We start from the raw sequence: 26,392 nt of genomic DNA on the forward strand, positions 1-26,392 counted from the left end.
TATTAAATTAAGTACCGTCACACAAAAAACGTCTTTCAAAATTGCTACAAAGTACAATTTTTCAAAATAATCACCCAAATATAATAAGAAACAACGTATCATAACACTATTTTAAAAAGAACACTAACACGTAGACAACAATATTATAATATCGCTTTATATTCACGAAAAATATGTTTGATTTAAATGACAAGAAGCATTATACCCCAAAATTTAAGGGTTTACATAATGTAACCTCGTTCTGTTTTCCCGCGTCCCTCGAAGGTACGAGATCATCATAAATGTCTTCTAGAACATGAAATAACCGAGCCCTTTTTATTTCCACAAATAAAAGTATTCATGCATATGTTAGGACGAGGATACAGGATTCTCTTGTCACGCCTGCTTCGTTTAAATTATTGTGCTTGAAATATATTTTTCACATGTAAAGAAACAGATTTGTGGAATCTTCTGGAAATAATTTTATTACGTTCTATTTATTCGGAGGTTATTGTTGTATAATGCTTATTTCGAAACGGTATTTTATTATTTGATATTGAGCACAGTTCTTCGTATAATTTCTGTACAATTGGGACATTTAATAAATATCATATCTATTATACTTACGTATTATTATATCATTCTTATAAATGTATAATGTAATACTTAGAGCTCATTGGACACTTATATCAAACAATAAAGTCGCTTTAATTTCCATTAAAATAACAAGAAAAAAACATAATAATTTGAAAAGCACACGCTACAAAAAATGTCGTATCATCCAAACAAAACTTTCACCAATTTAATTATCACTAAAGTCAGCCGAATTCGCTCGAAACTTTACATCGCAAATTGTTTTCGCTTAAAACATTTAAAATCAACGCCTGAGAGGGTCTTCAAAATAAACTACCTACCCTTTTACGGTAGAGCGCAGAAGCAATGGCTTGAGGTCTGTCGATTTTCCCTTATCGTTGTATATTGTGACCCTAATTAAATTGGATGAGAGTGATCCTCTGTTTGGTAAGTCCTAATTTGTTTGTATTTGTTCATTTGCGAATGTTGTATTTCGATACCGGACTGTCATCTGTGTTTGGGAACGCTCGTGGCTGATAATGCTTTGTGTGTTTATTGAGGAATAAAGACAATACATATTATATATTTTATTCGCAACTTTTTATTGCTAGTTTTCCGTTGGAAATTTGTATGCCACAAGAGTACCGTATATCTCTTTTGTTTTATACAGTTTTAGCTCCATATTAGTTTAGATACATTCCTAAATATATTGCATTTTTTGATTCGTTAGCAATTCGCAAAGAACCTTTTTTATAGTAAAAACTACTGACATCATTGAAAATATCTACTATGATTGAAATTTGAATACTGAACATTAATTCCAAAAAATTCAAATAAAAATCAGTTATCCCTTCTCAAAGAACTCCACACTAAAGAGATCAATATAAAATAAGGTTTATCCTAGCGGGTCTTACAGGGTTTTGTGGCCGAATTAAACGTATTAACGTTGAGACGATTGTAAAAATACCCCGAGTATTAGCGAAAAGTTACTTCTGACTGGATTCTATAATCACATTGTATTTTTGTCCGATTAAAATTTAAAGGTTGATGTTTTTAAAATTTAATATACCTAACGAGAAATTATGAAATTATTCATTGATAACATACTAGCCAGTAAGACTTTTTGTACGACTTTTCTTGCTAATGTAACGTAATAAATAGATGTTTACATGCATTGCCTAAATAAGGAATCTATTAGAATAATATTCCAGTCTTCATAAAAGTAAGAAAATATAGTTTGTGTTTCGCCTGTAAGCTCTAATTAACTATCAAGTACTTCAAGAGTAAGGAAGCAATTAATTCAGTTCTATTGACATGGTAGATGTGACAATTTGTATTCAACAGAGAGACTGGTCCAACGTTAAAGTATTAGTATATCGTTAACCATGACACGAAGATACTGCTTTCATTAATATAAATAACTTCTCATGTTACATGGCATAGGATTAATAGTCATATGACTCTCTAATTCACTGAGTCTTTATTTATTCACTTTATTAGATATTAAACCATATATTTGACATTTAGTTTTGTAGCATTAAAATGTTATTTAAAATGATTTTTTTTTTAAAGAATAGAAAAAGTTAGATTACGAGGATTCGAACCTGTGTCTTTCGTCAAGCCAGGGCAGGAAATATATGGTTTTTTTTAGATACATTAGATGCAGTAGATATATTATTACTAAATAGTTACTTCATGTAAATCAAACTACGCAACAACTATATTATCTCCTTGTATACTGAAATCTTAATGTCAATAAGTCAAAAGAAGACAAGAGAGATCAAGGATCAATTCAAAGTAATTGAAACAGAAAGCATCAAAGGATTAAACCGTGAACCGCACGCGAAATCTATCATTAATAAAATGTAACGCCACGCTCAATAGGGCTCTAACCAAGCTTCGCCTTGAGGGATCTTTATTAAAATCGTCGAGATCCTAATTTACATTCTGTCAACATTGAAAATGAGAAATGCATCTCATACAAGATACTCCTCAGGGAATAATGCAGTAAGTGCAAACAATAACAGCGAGCGCAGTGATTTAAGATGACACACATACTGGAGTGGAGCGAAAATAATTATTTCAATACCCAGCAGCTGCTGTGCAGCTAAATGTTTGGATCTTTGTGTTAATTATTTCGAATGTCTCTTGTCGTTCCAGAATGTTCTCGAATGTTCTAGAAGGTTCGAGAACAGACGGAAGTATTTAAATTAAAGGAATACAATTGGCAATTGGTGGTTACTGGGCATGGTGATGGAATGCTTCATGAAATGTTAGTAATGTTTTACAAAAATAAAAATTGTTATTTGAAAATACTTCTGTTTAGTTTCCATATACCATGGATTCCTTTAAATACACATAGCTGTGATACAAGGGTAAGATTAATTGATAAGAAGGGTACTTTATTATCTATGCTTTGTTTTTATTCCGGCTTCCTTATAAGTTCAGTTTGTCGGTATATAACCACGTTGGCGCCAAGCTTCTGTGAGGGTGTGGCAGACCCGGGAGCGATGTCAGCGTGACCCAATTCACACTGAGGCATGCTTTTATTATCGAAATAATAATAATAATTTTTAATGCTTTTTGAATTTTTTCCCTAATGATATTTTCGTATTAGTATGCTAATAATAAAATTTGGCTGCAATTTTACAAAATTTATGTGTTAATTTATTGTATATTTCATAAAACCAATCAAAACAGTCTCAAACTATTGGAAAATGTCACATTAAATGTAAGTAAAGTGAAATTTAAATAACTTCATAAAAATAAACATTTTAAAACTACCTAACTTGGGGACAATTTTAATGCCCAACAATTTTTCATAATGTACCTACATTTATTAAAACTGCAACTTACACAACTTGCAAATAAAAGGGCAGCCTATTAATCATCTAGCTGCGAAGAAATATGAGTGTTTAATAAAAATATTTCCATTTTTAATAAAACTTCTGCGACGTCAATAAATCCTCATTAGCTGATAGCTTCAAAGGTAGAACAATTTATAAGCCGAGTGTAGTGTAAACAGGCTTACAATTTCTCATTTACTCTCTAAGTGAAGAAAACTTAGTGCGAAAGCTTTATTATGTTTAGAGAAATAGTGTTTAAGTTTAGCTTTTAATCATGGAGGATTCATGTTGGTTTTCATTAGGGCACTGAGAATTGTTATTTATGGTGAAATTCTTTTAGCTTCACTTGATTTCAACGGAAAAAGGAAATAGGAGGAAAAAGGAATATAGAAGTTTCACATTATTATACAATTATTGTATATTTGTGTGGAAGTAATTAAGTTATGAAGATCTCGTCTCTCAAAGGCCGGAAAAACAATCGCAAGGTTACCTTACGTTGCAATTGCTATGGGATAACCTTCATCAGTACACCGCCCGCTCCTTTGTTGGTTGTAGTATTAAAAAAAAACAACAATATTATACTAAATTATTAGAATTAATAACAGTAGAATCGTGGATTGAGCGATCTGTATTTTTAATGTAGAGTCAAGGATTGTATTATTCATACATATTACTTTAAATAACTAATATAACGCTTTAAAACTTTAAAAACAATTCACACCACGACAAACACCTACAACAAAAACGTTTTAATCAAACTCTCAGATAAATTTAATTCCCCGCACCCGAAAGATAAGCGAACTTTTACCACCATTGTGGTGACGTATTTCAAGATTATCTGTAAATTGTTGCGTATTTGTTTGCATATATATGTGTAAATAATGGAACGTTCCTTCCCGGCCCTACCCGGCCCATTGATCTCCCAGATTAACCTATCATCCATCTTCTTGATTGAAATCCCTTTGGATTTGCGATAAAACTGCTAGCTCTAAAATTTGGTGCAAGTAAATTGTCTTATTTGGAATGCCTTGGCCTGTAGGCTGGGTGTATGTTGTAGTGTTTTGTTTTCAATGTAAGGAATTGTCCTAAGGCTTGTCGATCTGTCTGTTCGTCCGTCTCTATTTTGTGTGGAATTTTGTACAGTTTATAATGAATTTATTCGTTAATCTCAAACAATTTTCGATCGGCTACCTTTGTTGAATGAATATAAGCTCAAGAATTGATATAAAATAAAAATAATATAATATGACATAAGCTGATTATAATTAATTCTAAGCTTGCGCAATACATAAATGGAAAAAAGTATCCTACAATCTGCAGCTTTATTATTTAATAAAAGGTAGTGCGTACAAAAATTATACGTACCCAACAAAACTTAATAAATACAATGTGTTTATACTATTATATAAGAAAACTAGCGGTCCGCCCCGGCTTCGCCCGTGGTACATATGAAAAATAGATGTTGGCCGATTCTCAGACTTACCCGATATGCACAGAAAATTTCATGAGAATCGGTCCACCCGTTTCGGAGGAGTATGCAGACTAACATTGTGACACGAGAATTTTATATATAAGACTAGCGGCCCGCCCCGGCTTCGCCCGTGGTACATATGAAAAATGGATGTTGGCCGATTCTCAGACTTACCCGATATGCACAGAAAATTTCATGAGAATCGGTCCACCCGTTTCGGAGGAGTATGCAGACTAACATTGTGACACGAGAATTTTATATATAAGAAGATTATCTATCCTTTTTCTAGCTAAAACTATTTAATAGCAGTTTCAGCATACAAGCTCTATGATATTATTGTAATAAAAAATTACGAAATTCACGTTGTACTCAAGAATGTTATAAAAACATTATTACCCACTATCAAAAGACCGGGCAAGTTAAATATGAAAAGTTTTAAACAAAACCTCTTTTCTCATGAAATATTTTTATTACTTCAATAGTTTTTGGCAAAGTTTTGATATAAACATTATCTACAAATAGTACTTTATTATGCCGTACAAAAAGATACGTAAGTATGGTGTAATTAAAGTCACTGTATATTATCGATATTATTGAGTTTTTCTCGAGATTTTATATTATATATTAGTGTATAGGTATATTCTAAGTATTTAAATAAATTATCTATATAATTGAGAATAATTTATTAAGTTTTATACCGATATTTCGAAGAAAATGAAAAGGAAAAAGTAATTTGAATTGTCAAAAATTTTACAAAGAAATATCGATGCTTGCGTTACACAAATCTTATTTGTTTCTATTATTATTTTCTTTGTAAATCACACAAAATACTTTTCTAGATGATCAAATTATCATCTATATTTACGTAAAAATAGAAAATTATCACAAACTCTAAATTCAAAATTATCACATAAATTGTTAAAACATATGTAACTTGACGGTAATTAATAACCAAACGAAATTTAAAAATATTATAATTCAGTACAATAAAAAGCTTCTTTTCTCCCATAGAAAAAACATAGTCACATACACTACACACTACGATAAAGTCAGGCGTATTTTCCCAAGTATTTAGGGAAGATTCGGGTTCAAGCCACGGCATTTCTATTATGCATCTTAGTGGAGCGTATGTATGTTTGTAGCATTCATGTATGTGGGACACTGTATGCCAGTTATGACACGTTCCAGGACCTAGATAGGTTCAATGGCTGTCTAGAATGAGGGATTGGTAAGCTCGAATATTTCAAACATGTTTGCATAATGTATCGGTTAGGTTCTTACCTATGTATCGACGTACATAATTTATGTATAAATAATGTTATCTACGTAATTTTGTTTAGTAATAAAGGGTCCGATAAAGGGTATAAGAATTTAATATAAATAATAATTAATGATAATGAAGCTACGCGTAAAAGAGCGTGTGTGCCGACCACACTTGTCAGAAAACTTATTTGGCAATATTCAAAGATACCAAAATCGTCGGATAATTCCATGATATGACGGTATTGCCATGACGCGACCTTGAAATATTACTCTCAACGCCTAAAGAAGTTTCACTTGAAAACTATAAATGCGGATTATTTTTCCTTTTGAACAAAACAATTTTTCAAGTAAAGTTAAGCGGTTATCAATAACTTCCTACCACACATTCAACCCTTGCCTTGATTAAACATGTAAAAATAAAATCGATACACAATTTCCCATTCGTCCACAATCCGGCCATCTATCGCGGCTTCATTTCCTGACCCTTGGACCCTTTTGGTAAATTGAGTGAGACAAATGCACTAGTGATGTAGTTTAATGAGTTCAGCTAATCGGGGTCATCTGTGAGCTTTTTAGTTTGGAGTTTTTGCTTTACAGGATTACTATAACGTATATTATACTAACTGATTCATTGACTATCATGATAAAAGGAAAAAATTGTTCGTGAGGAAATTTTTGAAACCGTGTCGTAAAACTGTGGTAAAACTAAGTTATTTTTTTTTCGTACTTCAAAAACATGAATTGCAATCAATGTTATTATTAAAATACATATTTTAAATGATGGAGGCATTAACTCGAGTGTTATTCTTAACACGTTCATAAATACAGTTTTAATTCGAGTTTTTTCAGTTAAATTAAAACAAACACGCATAACATTTGGAACATTATTCCTCTTTTCCATATTAAAATCGAGTTTCAGAAGTTGCAAACAAAAATTGAAACGGTAGTTATAATTAAATCTCACGCCAAATTACGGCTAATTTGAACTTACATTTTAAACTGTTACTCAACTTTGAGTTGCAGTGGATGATCAAAGCCTGCACTGCGAACAATTAACACTACCTAACTCTGACAACAATTTCCATTGAACTAACCTTAAGCTCTAACTCATATCGGTTCATCTGTTAGCATATTCCAAAAGGTACAAGCAAATACAGCCATTAAACACTTGCTTTAAAGACACTTTTCGCCTGAATACCTGCTCAACGACATGAATTTGTGATAATCTTTTAAAAGGTGCTGCTTCTAGGTTACATTGTTGAGTTTCGGGTTTACTTAGGTTTTGAATATTAAACGTGTTTTTACTTGAATGTTTTGAGGTTAATGTTGTTTGTAAATTAGTGATTTACATGAGGTGTTTAATGTTTTGTGCTTTTATAGTTGAGTCATATAGGTAAGGTACATATGTTTTCAGGTTCATTGGATATTATGTATGATTTTAATTCATGTTATAGGGTCTATAGTCTATACTTTTTGAAACTACTGAACCGAATAGATACCTAAAAATATGAATCAGTTAAATGTTATATTTGATGTTACTTTCTAGTACCTATCGAACTCCGTGCTTTCTTAATTAAAAATTAAGTAAAAAGGGCTTGAAATTGAATGGAATATACGAACACAATATAGATTTATTCTTCAATATATATATTTTTTATAATTACCTGAATATTTTAGACAATAGATAAAAGTTAACAAATTTAAGATTGAACTACGATTTAATAAGAACGTTACAATTTTGCTTACAAAATTAAAACATTCAAAGCAATCTAAACAATACACAGCACAAAATTGAAACAATAAAGAAAATTTTCAAAAGGACAAACAAAGTCTGATTATGAATAGCTTTACAGAAGGGTCGTCAGTGGCTGGCTTTATATATCGATTGACCTCATCCTAAAACAAATGGTCAGCGACAGATATCTGCATAATGAATATTTGTGAACAGACTCAAAATAAAACTGTGAGGCCGTTGCGATAAACTCACTTCATCGTGTCTTTTCGAATGCTATTAAGTTACAACTTTGTGGGTTATTTTGATACAAATGATTGTTTGAATGCAATACTATTTTCGGGTGAAGATATTTAATTATTATCTATTTGTTTCATTCATTAATTGAAAAAATTCAAATAGCATAGGTATAAAAAGGTGAAAAAAATTTAAACACATATAATTATGCTGGTTGCAACTTTCTAGCGGATTTACATAGACTAATATAAATTCGGTAACTTCATAAAATTCATGTACATTTTTTCCCACTTGAAATTTAACCTATTCTAGATTATCCAGGTACTCTACCTGAAATCGTAGGCTTGTTAAATCTTCTCAAACTAGAAGAAAATCTTACTATGATTATTAAACTAGCGGTCCGCCCCGGCTTCGCCCGTGGTACATGTTTACGTTTTCTCTACATAAAAACCATCCTCGTACTTCAAGGAATATAATAAAAAAAGAATTATCGAAATCGGTTCAGCCGTTCTCGAGTTATGCGCTTACCAACAAATTTTTCTATTCATTTTTATATTTATGAGAAGATTACATAACAATTTTTAAATTCAAAAACGAAGGTCACATCAAAATGGTCATGCCAAGAATAGATTGTATACAGTTCAATAATGCAGTAGATAGTTCCAACAATGTCTCCAGGGAAACCAAACTGTTGTGGCCCATCCAGTATTAATGTATTTGCATAACTCATGTAACGTATAGCCTGTATTATATTATCTTTGGTATGGCATACATCGTTTTGGGCGTGCATTATACTAACATCTATACTAATGTTATAAAGGTGAAGAGTTTGTTTGTTTGAACGCGCCTATCTCAGGAACTACTGATCCGATTTGAAAAATCCTTTCTGTGTTAGATAGCCCATTCATCGAGGAAGGATATAGGCTATAATATATCACTACGCTAAGACCAACAGGAGCAGCAAAGAGTATACAATTACTACGTAAGAAGAGACGGGACTTCCATAGATAAAAATAAACTTCAAGAAACGTCAAAACAAGGCTAGATTAGAATAGCCAACATGACAACTTCTAGTGTCTGACGGAGCTACCAACATAAGTGCATAATGCTGTGCAGGCTGTAGGTATCCTCGATATCGATAATTATTTTACTTCTATTTGTATTCTCTTTGTTTTACTTGCACTTGGGTTAAATAAAATTGTAATTGCTGTTATATAAATGTTTTAATGAAATAAAGGAAACGCGAACAAACAACCATTTATTCACGATAAATACACATCAGTATATAATCATAACAGGAACAAGATTCATCATTTTGCATAATAATAATAAATCATTTATTTGCACCATTAGATATATCTTACAAAAATTTAATGACCCAGGCTCCTAATATAGTGTAAACTGTTTTTCAGGAGCCTGTGTTCACACAATTTATATTACACTGTTGTATGTACACGAATTTATTCAGCTTTAGACATAATTTATTATAATATTATTTGTTACATTACATTATTATTGATTACCTATTTAATAATTATACATGCATTAAAATAAAATAAAAATAATTTATAATCCACTCGGTTAAGTGCATCAGACACAATATGCAGAAATAAACAGTTTTATTTGGTACAAATACAAAATGACTATTTATTACAAATTATTACAAATTAAAAAAAGGTCTCTTGTCTGTTAGAAAATTGTATATTTTAAACTCTGTCTTAAAAACTCACAAAAACTTGCTATTTAATCCTTCGCTAGATTTTGATAGAAGAAATGATATTATTAAAATTCCACATACTAAAACATCCTTTGCTAAATCACAATTCGCTGCTCAATCTTCAAACTTGTACAATAAAATAAATAAAAAATTAAATGTAGGTAAATTGCTCAATAAAAAATGTAAAAAAGTATAAAAGTATAATGATAAAAAAAAGTTTTATTGAAAAATATAAATATCTCTAATTTCTGAACATTTTCGCTTATAATTTTTTTATTTATAGTTCTACGACAAAAAGTTACTGCACCAAAGTTGTAGAGAATTTAATTTTCAACAAATAATGCTAACAATGTTTTTTTATCAGATAAATAGTTTATGAGATATATCGTAAAAACTATATCAACCGCTCTTTTCAAGATGGCGGCCGTGGGACAAGGGTGGCGATCCCACAAACTTGGTGATAGCTACACACTGACCCCCCTACACATCCAAAAAAAAAAATTAACCCTAAATGTAACTTTTCAATGGACTATCTAGCGGAACTCGTTAATTGAGCAATTTTATTTATGTCAGCGTTTGATTGTTCTCTTTCAGTTAATGACACATTTATTTTCTTACATTCATTTCTAATTAGTAAAATTGACAATTTTGTTAGTAACGTTTGCATTAAGATGCCACTGTGTTCATCACACATCCAAGTTAAACTAACTTCCTTGTACATCATTACACAACAATATTTAACAATGTCATTGATGTGTAATAAATGTTTAATATCACGCTCAAATATGGATACACATAAATTTACTGTGTTGCAGAGGTTCACTGTCGGATATGTAAGGGAGAGCTTGTCCTTCCACCATTCTTTAAGGGCTATATAATTATATGTATTATCACTCCCTGGCTTCAATGTCCTTAAACTGTCGCAGCATTTGGAACAGTGGCATCTTTTAACCAATACAGAGGCGAGATAGCCGCTAACATAAACAACTGGTTGATTTTCAAAAAGCTCAAAGCAGTTGTCATCTGTTTCGGGTTCAATGTCTGGCAAATGTAAAATAGGATCACTATCATCTTCATCATCTATATCAAGTGTAACTGGATACGAATGTTCTGATTCAATTAAATCGTCAACATCGGCATTTTTAAAAACTAAATCATGAAAATCTAAAATAAGTTGATTTTCGTCAGGGTCACAATTAGCTCCTCGAATTGGAGTACTCAATTTTGTCAATATGCTCGTTTTGAGGGCTGCTGTAAAATGGTGACACGTTGGATTATGATTCGTTGGCGAATGTTGCCTAATTAAACCGAAAAGATTCTCTAAAGTGTCTTGGTTTAATTGACGCAAATTAAGGAATTTAAATCCAATTGAATTAACATATTTCCATATGTCCTGCAGAGAACATATAGTGGTGTAATATCCATTTATGCATCTAACATTTCGTAATCTCAGCTGGCTGTCAGATTTTAAGAAGTGCATGGTTTTAACCATTGTTTTTAATTGTGGCCACATTTTATGGTGTATACTGTTTTTAGATACGTTAACTCTCAAACCTTTCTTTACATCTTTTTTCGACGCAGGGCCATTAGTCAAATCGAACAAAGTATCTAACTGTTTAATTACATTTGCTGTTTGTAAAACAGCATCTCGTTTTAATGTTCCATCAACTTCTTTTACATTAGAATCAAATGTCTCTGCAAATAATTTTAAAATAGCAGATACGTCATTACTGAGTATTTGCGCGGCCAGTTTGACTTTCATTTTAGCGCGAAACTTAGGATATACATGGAGTGATGTAATTTTTTTGAAATGAAGTGTTTTGTTATTTTTTTCTTGAAGTTGAATTAAATGTGACCATCTTGCCTTCATTCCATCAAATACTAAAACGCCGCCTTCAAAAAAGTTGTTCCTAATAGATTTTAATAAATGAGGAACATCATAAATTATATAAATTTTCTCGTTATTAATTGTATAAAAGTTACTATCAAGAGGAAGTCCTGAAAACTTTTTAAGCAAATTTAAAGCGCCAACATTTGTGGGCCCTTGATCACAGACACTCGCGATCACTTTAAAACCAATTTCACTAACAATTTTTATGGCATTTTTTATAATGGCTACTAATTTTTCTGAAGCTATTGTACCCTTTACAAAGTAGTGTGCTAGCGGCTGTTTATATTTTTTGTGTGCTCCTTGTAATAATAAGACTAAAGCCTTGTCCCCTAAATCCCCGGAACGTCCGTGTTCTCCTAAATCTTGATATCCCTCAACTTTATCATAAGCTGAGTTATAGATAAGTCTTTTTTTTAAAGACATCTCGTCAAATACAATAACACATATTTTATCTTTACATGATAATTCCCTGACCTTTCTTTTCAGATGTTCAATTATGGATTGATTAAAACCAGGATTTAAATTCATTTTCCCTAGAACAATCTGTAAAGTTCTTGGACTAGGTAAAGGCAGCAAATGCCGTAAATACCTATATAATTTCGGCGACTTTTTATACATAGCAATAGCTAAGGCTTTTTCATTATTAGACCAACGTTTGCCATGCGAAGACCGTTTCTGATTTTTTATTGCTGAAACCATCATCATCTTCAGCGTTTTAGATTTAATGTTATCAAACATTTTGGCCTTTTCTTTGACTTTTCTTATTTTCGATTTCAGAAGTTCAACCCTCTTCATTAATTTCTTTTTCCGTGGAGTCAAGGTCATTTCACTGTTTGATGTTATTGCTCGCTTACTCCTTTTTCTCACTACTGAAAAAAATAACATAAGTTTAGATTCTATTGGTAGACAAAAAATATTACTATTCAGTCGTAATTGAAATATTGGATAGAAGTTTATACAAAACATATATGTTTAATATTTTAAAAGCTTATGTCCATTAACAACATACTTCCTAACTAATATTATAAGTGTGAAATCAGTTGGCCACATGGCCAGTCACTACTTCATACATACCTACATCATACACTTCAATAACATAATAGAACATTGTTCACTTACTAACCTTTTTGTTGAGAAGCTTTTTCTTTCGACTTTACTGATATAAAATCTGTAATTGACGATGTTGACGGATCATCTGAAATAAGAAATTATATAAGGTTCAACTTGAATGTTGTATGTTATCCATAAAAAGCAGGAAATTGTTATTTAAATTGATATAATTTCAAATTCAATTTATTAATTCTAAGATATTAATCCAAAACATGTTTGTATTTAACTTTCTTCTTTTCCACTACTAGTCTTAGTTTGTTGTGTAAGGAAATGTTCACTATAACCAATATAATATTCTAACTTATAAATGTAAAAGAAATTTTATATTCTCGAGAATGATAATATCATAATAAGTTGTCAGTCCATATTGCCAGCATCACAATAAACATATAATACTGTACTCTGATATTTAGTTCTTAACTAACTTGGTTATATAATTGGATCTTTCTAATCAAGTACACTTTACATAGTAAGACACAACATACCTCTTTCAACAATGCATTGTTCACTTGTCATAATGTTCACAGTGTACTCCACTGATGGAATGTCATCTTCATAAAAAATATGTTTTGCCTCTTCAACTCTAGTCATTTCATCTTGTGGAGTAAGAGAAGGTAATGGTCTGCCTGACAAACTAACTTGATGAACAGAAGAAGTTGATGGTTCATCTGAAATTAGTCAATTTTAGAATTACATTGATTTTTTAGTTTTGTACTAACTAATTAACTTCTCCACAATTCTAACACAAATAACTTGCTGTATAATTTTAGTATTTTAAATTAAATTATTGTAATATATATATTTAAGCAATAATATGAATACATAATATGTGAATATATCATTATTATAATACTAACCTTCTCGCTGTTCTTTGAAGAGGTGATAAGGAAATTCAGCCAGAATAGTGTCTGAAAGTGGCGCAGAAGTCAGTCTTTCTGATGGTATAGCTGTTTTTTTTAGCTGAGTTCGTTTTTTCTTGAAATCACTTTCTTTAAAATGCTTTCCACACACAAATTTTAACTGATGCAATTTTTCAATGGGTAAATAAGCAAGATCCTCTTTTCCTGACATTTTCACCCATTCTTTACATCTGAAAATGAAATGTCGACAATGATGAAAAATTATAACAACTTACCTATCTGATAAAGTAAAATATAAGTTTTATGAATAAAAATACTTAGATAACGCTGTTGCATAAAGAAATTTCTACTTACTGCAGTTCATCTAGAGGAAATCTAGCCATAAAATAGCGTTTAATCCCGTCTTTTCGCTCCGATCTCAAACCACATATTTCACATTTTCTGTACGCCATTCTTCGCAACAAAAGGTCCAGAATATCACAAAACGCACAAAAAAAACTTAGGCTTTAAAACACTTAGGTACTTATTTTCCAACAAGTGGTAAATAAACTTACTTCACATTAACAAAATGTAGTATCGATAACCACAAATTACAATATGGAGTCAGGAGTGATGTCACGGTCAACAATAACGGAAAGTGAAACACACTGAGGAAGTGAGCGAGACAAATATAGTCGCCATGAAAATTTTGCCCCGTTTCATATAAAAATTTTTTTCTATGAAGTTGCGACAGACTGAGGAGCAGAGCCACGCGGGTGAAACCGCAGAGCGCAGGTAGTGGTAAATATTTTGGGCAGCGGCTCAGGCGTGGGCTTATAAGCAAAATTGGGATGGATGACATTCTTGTGGTGGCTTTGATAATTTAGTTACAAAGTTCACTAATCAGTGTGTAAATCTTGTTATGAAGATTGCCTTGGTAGTGAACGAAAAAGGCTGAAGAGAGAGAAATGTTCTCCTGAAATGACGTATCCAATAATTGTAGAGATAATATTTTTTTAGGATGTTTGTTTCTCCTGCCGTAAGAACTACCTACTACTATTTCCTTACTTCTTACTTAATAACAAATGAAGAGAATATATACGTATCTTCTTCTTCTTTATATATAAAAATGAATCGCAAAATGTGTTGGTAAGCGCATAACTCGAGAACGGCTGAACCGATTTCGATAATTCTTTTTTTATTATATTCCTTGAAGTACGAGGATGGTTCTTATGTAGAGAAAACGTAAATATGTACCACGGGCGAAGCCGGGGCGGACCGCTAGTTTCTAATATAAATAAATCTCTGAGATTATTATCACTACTAAACAAATTGTTTAATTACAGTATCCAATTGACTGAGAACTGCAAAATTTCTTTGCACCGTGTTTAAGACGTACGAAGCTTATAAAATGTCTCACACAAAAACTGAGCACATCTCCACATTTAAAAGGACATTGAATTCAAGCGAAATCGTTTAATTTTATTATCTGTACCGTAACTGTTTATTAGTTTCCGACAGCAGCTCTGGGGACACTTGTTGAATGACCAACAAGTTTGACAACTTTTTCACTGGACTTTTAATATTAGATGAGAGATGCACTGCTAATATTTAAGTAAAATTTATATTGTATTCGTGTATCAGAGGAATTTGTGGCCAAATATATTTGTACAGTTGAAGATCATCAGCCATGGACAATAATTATTGATGTAAAGTGCTATGTTGTGAAGTCCCGTGTCCCCAAGTGGAGTAAGCCGTAAGGGGCAGATGCATTATCCATACATCTGTTTCACTGATCGAAAGTATCGTAATCTCGTTAAGTACTATGAAAGTATAAAATCTTGTGTCCAATAGAAAGGAATGGGCTAGTTACATTTCATAAAATTTCAAGTATTTCGATCTACAATTTTTTTATCTCAAAATATTATTTAAAAAACTAAATATTTTATTACAAAATACCTAGCTCTATAAAGAATAGAAAGAGCATTAATTATTCATTCGAAGGCTAATTTCAGAAGCTCTAACCCATCAACCACTGGAACTATATTTAACATTAACCGCATTCGCTTATTTAAACCTACTTGAATATTGATTCGATAAAATTATACGTATAAAAGACGCCCAGACTCTCCCAGACTGCACTCTTTCAGATTTTGATATGCAAATAGCCACTTCTTTGAAATAGCTGTAAATATTGCAAGAGCCTTTGAAATACAAATTTCCTTTCATATCTAATCGACGTGAAGTACAGTTCACGGTATAAATCCAATTCAAAGTATTGGTTCGTTGAGATATTTTAGGTATCATTGAGGAGTGCACTTTACTTGCATATATTATTCAAGGGATGAGTGCTATTTAGTAATTTGTTACTTCAGTACTAGGAACTACTATACTTTATGTATTAAATACGAAGGCAGCTAAATTACCGTATTGCTCATTATAAAGAGCTACTTTCAATGCATAATAATTCGCGCAATAAGATTTTCTAAATTTATAAAATACTTTTAACGGAGGTTTCGGCTTTGGTTCTTTTTAATTATAATTGCCCGTGTGTTTTTTACTAGAACTAGTAGATACTAAACAAAATATAATCTCAATCGTTAATGTGTACTAGACAGTAATCAACGCAAAAAATAGCGTATCAATACAAAAATACTACAATACTTAAAGTTTTCATATGATAATTGATATAAGCATAATTATTAATTACATAGAGTGTAACCTACATATTGCAGAAGCTTTACTTTGTGTTCAATTAATGCTAATATAAACCGTGCAGTTCCTTCATGCGCAACTGCATTCAACTTGCTTGGTAATATCTTAGTTAGTGGTTAATTGTATAGGTATAGTGTGTGTAAAATTATTATCAACTAGCTTCCGCCCGCGACTCCGTCCGCGCGGAAAAATTAAGAAAAAATAAGATTTAATTTTTGAAGTAAAACTTCTTTAGGCGCGACTAGGGAGTAACTCAGATTTTTTTTCTGACGGAAGTAACGCTGTGTAGTTTCCGCCATTTAAAAATAATAATTCTGATTGGTTGTAAGTATATGTCATATACTACACGCTTCTTGACTTATACGCCAGCTAGTGGCAAATATCATAATCAATTAGGATTATTTATTTTCAAATTTTCAAACGGATCAATTGTGAATAGCAAAGTGAATGAAAAATTCAACAGTTTTAAAAACATTATTTTAAATTGCAAAATTTTTTGAAAATCTCTAAATATACTTGTTTATTTATTACTTTTAAAATAAGTGAATTAAAAATAAAAATAAACATGTTGCGGATTATAATCAATCTATTTTAAATATTGCTGAAGACAAAGTAGTATCCATAGCAACAGATATGTATATAGGTTGTCATTCAGTTGAACAAGAAGCATATGTACGCCAACAATTTCATAAAATGTCAGTTATTGATACAGGAGGATCGCCTTATGAAATCATATTAGTTCTTAACAAATTTTACATTATTACAACCAATATTGATGTATCTGATGGCTTAGCCAACGGTTGTGTTGGAAAGTTAGTGTATATTGAACGTGATGACAGTGATAACATCATACGCTTATGGCTTGAGTTTCCTGGTAAGATAGGAGAGAAAATTAGGAAAAAAGCTGCCCATCATATTCAAACTCTAAACATTAGTAGAACAGCAGTCCCAATTTTACGAAGATCGTCATCTGTACCAATGAATAGAAATAAGACAATATTTGCAAAGAGAAATCACTTTCCATTAGTATCTGCTTGTGCGCTTACAATACATAAGTCTCAAGGTGGTACTTTTGATCAAATCGTTTATGAATACAATAAAAGTCACAGTCAGCAGCTGTTATATGTAGCATTATCACGAGTAACTGATATAAATGGATTGTTCATTGTCTCAAACACCGATGACAACAAATTTTATCATGGAAGAAAGCGTCCAGGGGGAATAGTTGATTTACAGTGTGAATTTGAAAAACTTTCAAATTCTCGCCTAATAACACAACAGGAAGAATTATATAACCTTGTAAATGAGAGTAACATTACACTATTTTCCTTCAACTGCCAAAGTTTACGTGCTCATGTTTCTGATCTGAATGATAAAGTATTAAAAAGGTCCACATTGCTGTTATTTTCCGAAACTTGGATGAAAAATGACGAACAAATTCTTATTGAAAATTTTTATTGCGTTACCCAATACAAACGACCCAACTCAACTGCTGGTGGAGTAGCTGTATATCATTCATCTACAGATACACTGAACAATGTAACACCAATTCAAAATATTTCACCAACTATATTATCACAAATTTCCGATGAGGTTTCACAAATTGGTGACATCGCCTTGGTTCGATGTGTTAATACGAATGACCAACCTGTGATTATCGTTGTTATTTATATTTCTACAAATACTAGCCTGACAAATATCATAAAATTTATTCATCAGCAATTACTTCACTTCACAATTGAAGGTTCTCGACTTTTAAATAGTAATTATCATGAATTACCGATGATTCTAACTGGAGATTTTAATGTTAATTTTCGCTCTCAGGAATCTCAGTCGTTAATTGATTTTTTAGAAGAAAAATTTGATTTATCTATGAATACTTCTCGACTTCATTCAACAACGCGTTTCGGTACAACGATAGATGCTGTATTTTCAAGAAAAGTAGCAAATTTAGAGAGTAAAATTTATGTTTCACATTATAGTAACCACAAACCTATAATTTCGTACGTAAGAAATTATGATGACATTCAATTACCTGCTTCGAATGAATAATATTAATATAACATTTAAATAATCTTTGTAAAGCACATGAATAATAAATATAATTAAATTATAATATAATATTTATTTATTTAAGTTAATATTTTATCATTTCAGTGATATATGTCGTCAACGCCAAAGAAGTTTTACTTCAATCGCGCGTAAAGGTTACACGCACACACTTTTTTTTGTACGTATTTTTCCGGGATAAAAAGTATCCTATTTTATGCCCAGGATAGTAAGGTATAATTGTACCAAGTTTCATAGAAATCGAACCGTTAGTTTTCACGTGATGCCTTCACATACAGACAGACAAAAAATTTTTTAATCACATATTTGGGTTTGGTATCGATCCAGTAACACCCCCTGCTATTTATTTTTTCAATATTTTCAATGTACAGAATTGACCCTTCTACAGATTTATTATAATATACATAGATATTGTTAGTTAGTATGAATTAAAAAATAATTAATAAGAAGTGTTGTACTGTCAAGTATGCACTAGAGTACTTTCATTATAATATAGAGCGTTAAAGAGACGCAGGCAAAATGTATTTTTTAAATTTTAACACATCATTAAATTATTGTGTGCTTAAGTAAAATGCTTTCCTATGGTTCGATATAATATGAAACGTTAAGTTGAGTTATTCTTACATCAATAAATAGTGCCCAAAAATTATTTAACGTTAGTATGTGTGTTAAAAAGTCCCTAAATAATATGTATGAACTTAGTAAGTAAAGTAAAGATACTATTTCAAGGCATCACTCTTAAATAATATACATGAATCACAAATCACTTATTAAAACTTAAGAGAAACTGCATTTCACTGTTATCATGTACTAAAATATTATCATAAACCGACCACTACTTCATTATATTAAAAGTTTGTTGTACGCCTCTAATTAGTATCTAATAACAGACCAGTAGGTACATGTTTCATGAGGCTAGTTATACGATAATCCATTTAATTATTCATATAATATGGGCTTAGATTAATACGGAATGAGTAATTGCGATATTTTTCCACGTACATAATATATAAGGTAACTACGGAATACGGAATAACAACCTTTATCATGAAAATTAAATAGAATTTATTTTAAAAGAGCGTAAGTCTAGACTTCATAGTAAACAAGGACATGTTTTTACAATTTTAAGAGGACAATATATTATAATATATAATTTTATTTGGGAAGTCGTAGTGGCTGTTCGTGAGATAACGCTTGAGAATGTGCCCCGACTTCTTCAAGTGCACAGGTAATATCAGCATATTAAGTAGGTATTATATTATTAATTCGCAGATACCACCCTCTTTATAAATATAATTAGTAGCTCCACCCAACGGCTGTCCCGATTAGAAAACTATTTAGGCGAACGAATTTAGAATTAAATTATAACCCAGCGGAGTCACAAAGGGTCGTGATCTCGTTAAACTTTGTTACGTCGGATTTTATGGTAATTTACGAGGAAAATATCTAATGGAGAAAGATTAAAAGGGCCAAACTAGTTTTATTATATCGACAAAGTTCTGTTATGTTTCTGTTATTTGAAACGTATATATAAACAGTGGAATATTTTTGGCTCACCTTCGGTTGTTTTATTGGATTTGTTTCAACTTTTGTAATTGAATATGAAAATGATATAGGTATTATTTAGGTAAGTAGTTTTATAAATTCAATTCTATCGATTATAGTATTGAGTGTTATTTACAATTTCATTAAATAATTTGTAATAAGAGAATTAATCGATCGACTTGTACATTTAGAAAAATTATTGATTCAACAAGCGCCATTGGGTAGTTAATAGTTATAATACAGAAATTACCTACCATCGCGAAAACCACAAAGGAATCCCATATTTCATATTTAAAATTTTCAATGTTATAAATATTCCTTTTTCTATACAAAATGTATGGTATATTCGCTTTAAAAATTATAATAATGTGCACATAAATATTGTCCATACATACTCTGTGATCTATTATAGTAACCAGAGGCGGCTCGTGACAAAATTTTATGGGTGTTCACTTGAAATAAAACACTGAAAATACATGGTGTAAAGCAGTACATTTATCAAAAAAATTACTTATAAAGGAAATACGTATACGTCTTTCTTTTTGGTGTGCAAAAATATCTATAACTTAAAGCGACAAGACATTCGTAAATATCTGTTGTTGCTTTCATCACAACCACACAACCACGGTGTTTTCACATATTGTTCAGATTTAAACACACGCGTACCTATATGTTTTCGTTTTTGTCGTACATTTTTGCGTAAGATCAAGTACAGGCCGTGGCGGTCCCTTTCGTTTTATCACACTTTTTAATGAACGCCACATTATAATTATTGTTCATTTTAACACTCACAAGTAATACTGATAAGTACAGGCTATTTCAACACGTATTTTATAATTTTAATTAGAAAATTGCATGAATCGCGCGCGTGCATTGAAATTGACTCGAGAGTCGAGTGTTTGTTTATATTATAGACGTAACAACTGGCAACGTCGCAATCGCTGTCCTGCCGGGCGGTAAAAACGAACCGGCAACGTTTGCGGGTGCGGCGCTCCGAATTTTGCTACTTTTCAATAGAAAATCTTTTGTTTCACGCGCAGGGCTCTGGCAAAACCCTCTCTTTCACTCCTATTGGATTTCGTATTAGGAAATGTACTAAATCTTTTTTCATTGGAGCGCAATCGTGAGCGCTCCGCTTCGCGCGTTAGATAATACAGTAGGTATGATACAGGTGTATGGGATAATGGAATGATGGATATATTCATGGGTATTAACAGTAGTTTTAAAGATTACGATTGATTTTAAATAGTAATAATTAATGTTAATAATTAAATTAAGGAGTATGATTTTATTATAATTATTTATGGGAGTTCACTGCACCAGCGCTCCTTAGGGCGAGCCGCCTCTGATAGTAACCCGATACTGTTACGGTTGAACGATCGACAACGCTCTTGTGTTTCTATTAAATATTTTCATGGAATTTATTTTTAAATGCCTAGGACCCTTTTTATTTATATTTCAATACGATTTTTAGAATATAGAAAAATTGTCCGGTTGAAAAAAAACAAGTCCTAGCAATTGTAAAAAAAAAGTGTGTGCGTGTAACCTTTACGCGCGATTGAAGTAAAACTTCTTTGGCGTTGACGACATATATCACTGAAATGATAAAATATTAACTTAAATAAATAAATATTATATTATAATTTAATTATATTTATTATTCATGTGCTTTACAAAGATTATTTAAATGTTATATTAATATTATTCATTCGAAGCAGGTAATTGAATGTCATCATAATTTCTTACGTACGAAATTATAGGTTTGTGGTTACTATAATGTGAAACATAAATTTTACTCTCTAAATTTGCTACTTTTCTTGAAAATACAGCATCTATCGTTGTACCGAAACGCGTTGTTGAATGAAGTCGAGAAGTATTCATAGATAAATCAAATTTTTCTTCTAAAAAATCAATTAACGACTGAGATTCCTGAGAGCGAAAATTAACATTAAAATCTCCAGTTAGAATCATCGGTAATTCATGATAATTACTATTTAAAAGTCGAGAACCTTCAATTGTGAAGTGAAGTAATTGCTGATGAATAAATTTTATGATATTTGTCAGGCTAGTATTTGTAGAAATATAAATAACAACGATAATCACAGGTTGGTCATTCGTATTAACACATCGAACCAAGGCGATGTCACCAATTTGTGAAACCTCATCGGAAATTTGTGATAATATAGTTGGTGAAATATTTTGAATTGGTGTTACATTGTTCAGTGTATCTGTAGATGAATGATATACAGCTACTCCACCAGCAGTTGAGTTGGGTCGTTTGTATTGGGTAACGCAATAAAAATTTTCAATAAGAATTTGTTCGTCATTTTTCATCCAAGTTTCGGAAAATAACAGCAATGTGGACCTTTTTAATACTTTATCATTCAGATCAGAAACATGAGCACGTAAACTTTGGCAGTTGAAGGAAAATAGTGTAATGTTACTCTCATTTACAAGGTTATATAATTCTTCCTGTTGTGTTATTAGGCGAGAATTTGAAAGTTTTTCAAATTCACACTGTAAATCAACTATTCCCCCTGGACGCTTTCTTCCATGATAAAATTTGTTGTCATCGGTGTTTGAGACAATGAACAATCCATTTATATCAGTTACTCGTGATAATGCTACATATAACAGCTGCTGACTGTGACTTTTATTGTATTCATAAACGATTTGATCAAAAGTACCACCTTGAGACTTATGTATTGTAAGCGCACAAGCAGATACTAATGGAAAGTGATTTCTCTTTGCAAATATTGTCTTATTTCTATTCATTGGTACAGATGACGATCTTCGTAAAATTGGGACTGCTGTTCTACTAATGTTTAGAGTTTGAATATGATGGGCAGCTTTTTTCCTAATTTTCTCTCCTATCTTACCAGGAAACTCAAGCCATAAGCGTATGATGTTATCACTGTCATCACGTTCAATATACACTAACTTTCCAACACAACCGTTGGCTAAGCCATCAGATACATCAATATTGGTTGTAATAATGTAAAATTTGTTAAGAACTAATATGATTTCATAAGGCGATCCTCCTGTATCAATAACTGACATTTTATGAAATTGTTGGCGTACATATGCTTCTTGTTCAACTGAATGACAACCTATATACATATCTGTTGCTATGGATACTACTTTGTCTTCAGCAATATTTAAAATAGATTGATTATAATCCGCAACATGTTTATTTTTATTTTTAATTCACTTATTTTAAAAGTAATAAATAAACAAGTATATTTAGAGATTTTCAAAAAATTTTGCAATTTAAAATAATGTTTTTAAAACTGTTGAATTTTTCATTCACTTTGCTATTCACAATTGATCCGTTTGAAAATTTGAAAATAAATAATCCTAATTGATTATGATATTTGCCACTAGCTGGCGTATAAGTCAAGAAGCGTGTAGTATATGACATATACTTACAACCAATCAGAATTATTATTTTTAAATGGCGGAAACTACACAGCGTTACTTCCGTCAGAAAAAAAATCTGAGTTACTCCCTAGTCGCGCCTAAAGAAGTTTTACTTCAAAAATCGGTAAAAAAATTTGGAAAAAGGTTGCCCATAGCAACATGCATTTATAACTGCATCAGTAAGACAATTTGAAGAGGATCGTGTCTAAATTGGTCGTTTCGCTTTTCACACGCCACTTCGTACTACACTAGTTTGAAAAAAAACGTAGGTAATAACTTGTGCATGATATTAAGCAAAACATGTGATTCTTTTATGATAAGTGAGATGTTAGTGAACTTAGCAGATCAAAAAAAAATGTGAGTTCTTATCGCGTGCAATTGAGTTCTACAGTTCCTGATACTTTTTACCTTAACAAACGACATTTGAAAAAACCCGACCTGGACCCGGCTAAACGTGATGCTAATTACGTAATGCTACGACGTGATGCTACGACGTGATACTACGACGTGATGCTACGGCGTGATGCTATGCTGTGATGCTACGGCGTGATGCTACGGCGTAATGCTACGGCATGTGTTACGGCGTGATGCTACGCTGTGATGCTACGGCGTGATGCTACGGTGTGATGCTACGGTGTGATGCTACGGCATGATGATACGGCATGATGCTACGGCGTGATGCTACGGCATGATGCTACGGAATGATGCTACGGCGTGATGCTACGGAATGATGCTACGGCGTGATGCTACGGCGTGATGCTACGGCGTGATGCTACGGCATGATGCTACGGCATGAAGCTACGGCATGATGCTACGGCATGATACTACGGCGTGATGCTACGGCGTGATGCTACGGCATGATGCTACGGCATGATGCTACGGCATGGTGCTACGGCGTGATGAAATATGACATAAATAAATTTTCTAGATCAAAAATGATCTGCTACGGGAAGTTGGCAGATCATTTTTTCAAATGTCGTTTTTTAAGGTAAAAACGCCAGAACTATTTCTAAAAAGTATCAGGAACTGTAGAACTCAACTGCACGCGATAAGAACTCACATTTTTTTTTTGATCTGCTAAAAATAATCTGCTAAGTTCACTAACATATAAGTGAGTAGGTATAGCGACATTTGTAATTTTCCTAAACTAATGCAAACAATAATTTTTGTGTCGTGGCCACACCTAATTACTATGGCCATAGGTATAATAATTTTTTACAAGTTAAGCTATTGCATAGCTTCTATCGCGGGCCTTGAGCGCGGGGACCGAACCGAGAAATTCCGTAACGAAAAAACCTCACGCTCCCCACTCCGACGGGCTCGGAGGTGTGGCTTAAAGGCATGCTATGCAATACCGCGGCAGTCCCCGAGTGCCACACGTCTTTTTTAGGATTTCAGATTCAATTACCTTCCGAATTCTATATTAATACCAGAATGGACACATTAAATTAATTTCCGCAAATACGATTTTCTATATCCAGTTATTTAGTATCGATACGAGAATTAATCACAACTAAATTCCATCCATTAATTACTATCTATTATAAGCGGCAAAGTATGCGAGGTTGGATCAATATGTCTCCTACGTAAAAATGCTAAAAAATCAGGATTGAATGCAAAACCTATATGAATTGTTATGATTAGTGGTTTTGAGAAGACCATAGCATTGAAAAAAGTACTGAAGATAGTATGTCGATTATAGGTACTTCAATTATTAGACGAAAACGTTTGTAAGGATGGACGAAATCCATCCAGTTATGTTGCCAATGGAATTATTTAATGGGTTAATAATTTAATAGGTTATTTAACAAAGAAAACATGAACATGGTGTATCAAGAATGTTCAAGTATAGCTATTTTCACGCAAAGACTGTTGATCCGATATCTATTAAAAATAGCACATTAACAAATTATTACAATCCAGATAATGCATTTCTTCTTGATTCTCTAGCTTCTTGTTCTCTACCCCTCTTTCTTTTCTTTCAAGCCTTAATTCACCCATAGTCGGGTATAATAGGCCTCCTCATGTTTTTTCCATTCTTTTCGGTCTTTTGCCAGACGCATCCAAGATTTACCCGCTGTTTTAGAAATAGAAATAAACCCCTACCCCTACCCCTCTTACATTAGTTATATCCATGTCATATTAAAACCGTAACTAATTTGCAGTAGAACTACGATTAATATAGATAAAAAAAGTCTGTGATAGAACAAGATCGTCTGCGTCGTACAGCCGCTTCGCTTCTACGCAGATCCATCTATATGGAGTTTTCTAATTGTAATGAAATAGGGTACTCACAACGTCGATAAGCTGACTGAGCCGCAGCCCCATCTTCACGGTGAGCCGGTCGGAGTTGTTACCCACGGGCCGGATGAGCCGGTTGTAGTTGGACAAGAGGTCGTCGTACAGCCGCTTCGCTTCTGGGTTCGCGACGCTTAGGCGGCCACACACGCACAGTACGCCGACCACAAACGCCAACACCATCTTAGGCTAACACCTCCCCTGTGGACAATGAACGTGGGTTAGTAAGTATCTCGTATCTTAGTACATATATGTTCTGTTTCTATTTTTGCTCTGTTAACACTGATGTGAACAAAAAACGTAGATTCTCTTTTCGTATCATTTTTGACGTGACAACGTCTTATAATTCGATAGAGCCGGCTGCACGCACGAAAAAACATGACTCATGCGGCGTTACCTCGCTCTGAGGCGTTCCGTGTAATGGCTGGTTCACACTTTGATTAGTGCGAGTGCAGGTGATGAGTAGTACTACGTGTGGACAGCGACTGTTTAGTGCGAGTGTTTAGTAGGCTGTGTAGTAAAGTGAATAGAAGCGTGTTCTATTTTTTTGCGAGTGGACTGCGAGTAGCCACGTCCCGCGCGCCCTCCCTTCCCCCTCACTCGCAGTGTGCCTGCCTAAACACGTCTGGACAGGAGTGTTTAGTGTTTAGCGTAGTGTGTAGCGTCGCGAATTTCACCATTGTCCT

The 26,392-nt window shown here is 32.5% G+C and overlaps 1 protein-coding gene across 1 annotated transcript in view; it reads right to left on the reverse strand.

The window, feature by feature from the left end:
• nAChRalpha1 (nicotinic acetylcholine receptor alpha1) overlaps positions 1-25,889 on the reverse strand; it is a 57,965-nt gene extending 32,076 nt beyond the window's left edge. The window contains exon 1 of the mRNA XM_090112869.1: positions 25,704-25,889. Within this exon, the coding sequence (XP_089968995.1) occupies positions 25,704-25,889 (186 nt within the window). The remainder of the gene's footprint in view (positions 1-25,703) is intronic.
• Between the last annotated feature and the right edge of the window lie 503 nt (positions 25,890-26,392).

This window comes from Colias eurytheme, chromosome 19 (assembly GCF_061535395.1).
Source record: "Colias eurytheme isolate Ceu_HAF_F1 chromosome 19, ilColEury1 Martin Lab GWU primary, whole genome shotgun sequence".
Classification (NCBI taxonomy): Eukaryota; Metazoa; Arthropoda; class Insecta; order Lepidoptera; family Pieridae; genus Colias; species Colias eurytheme.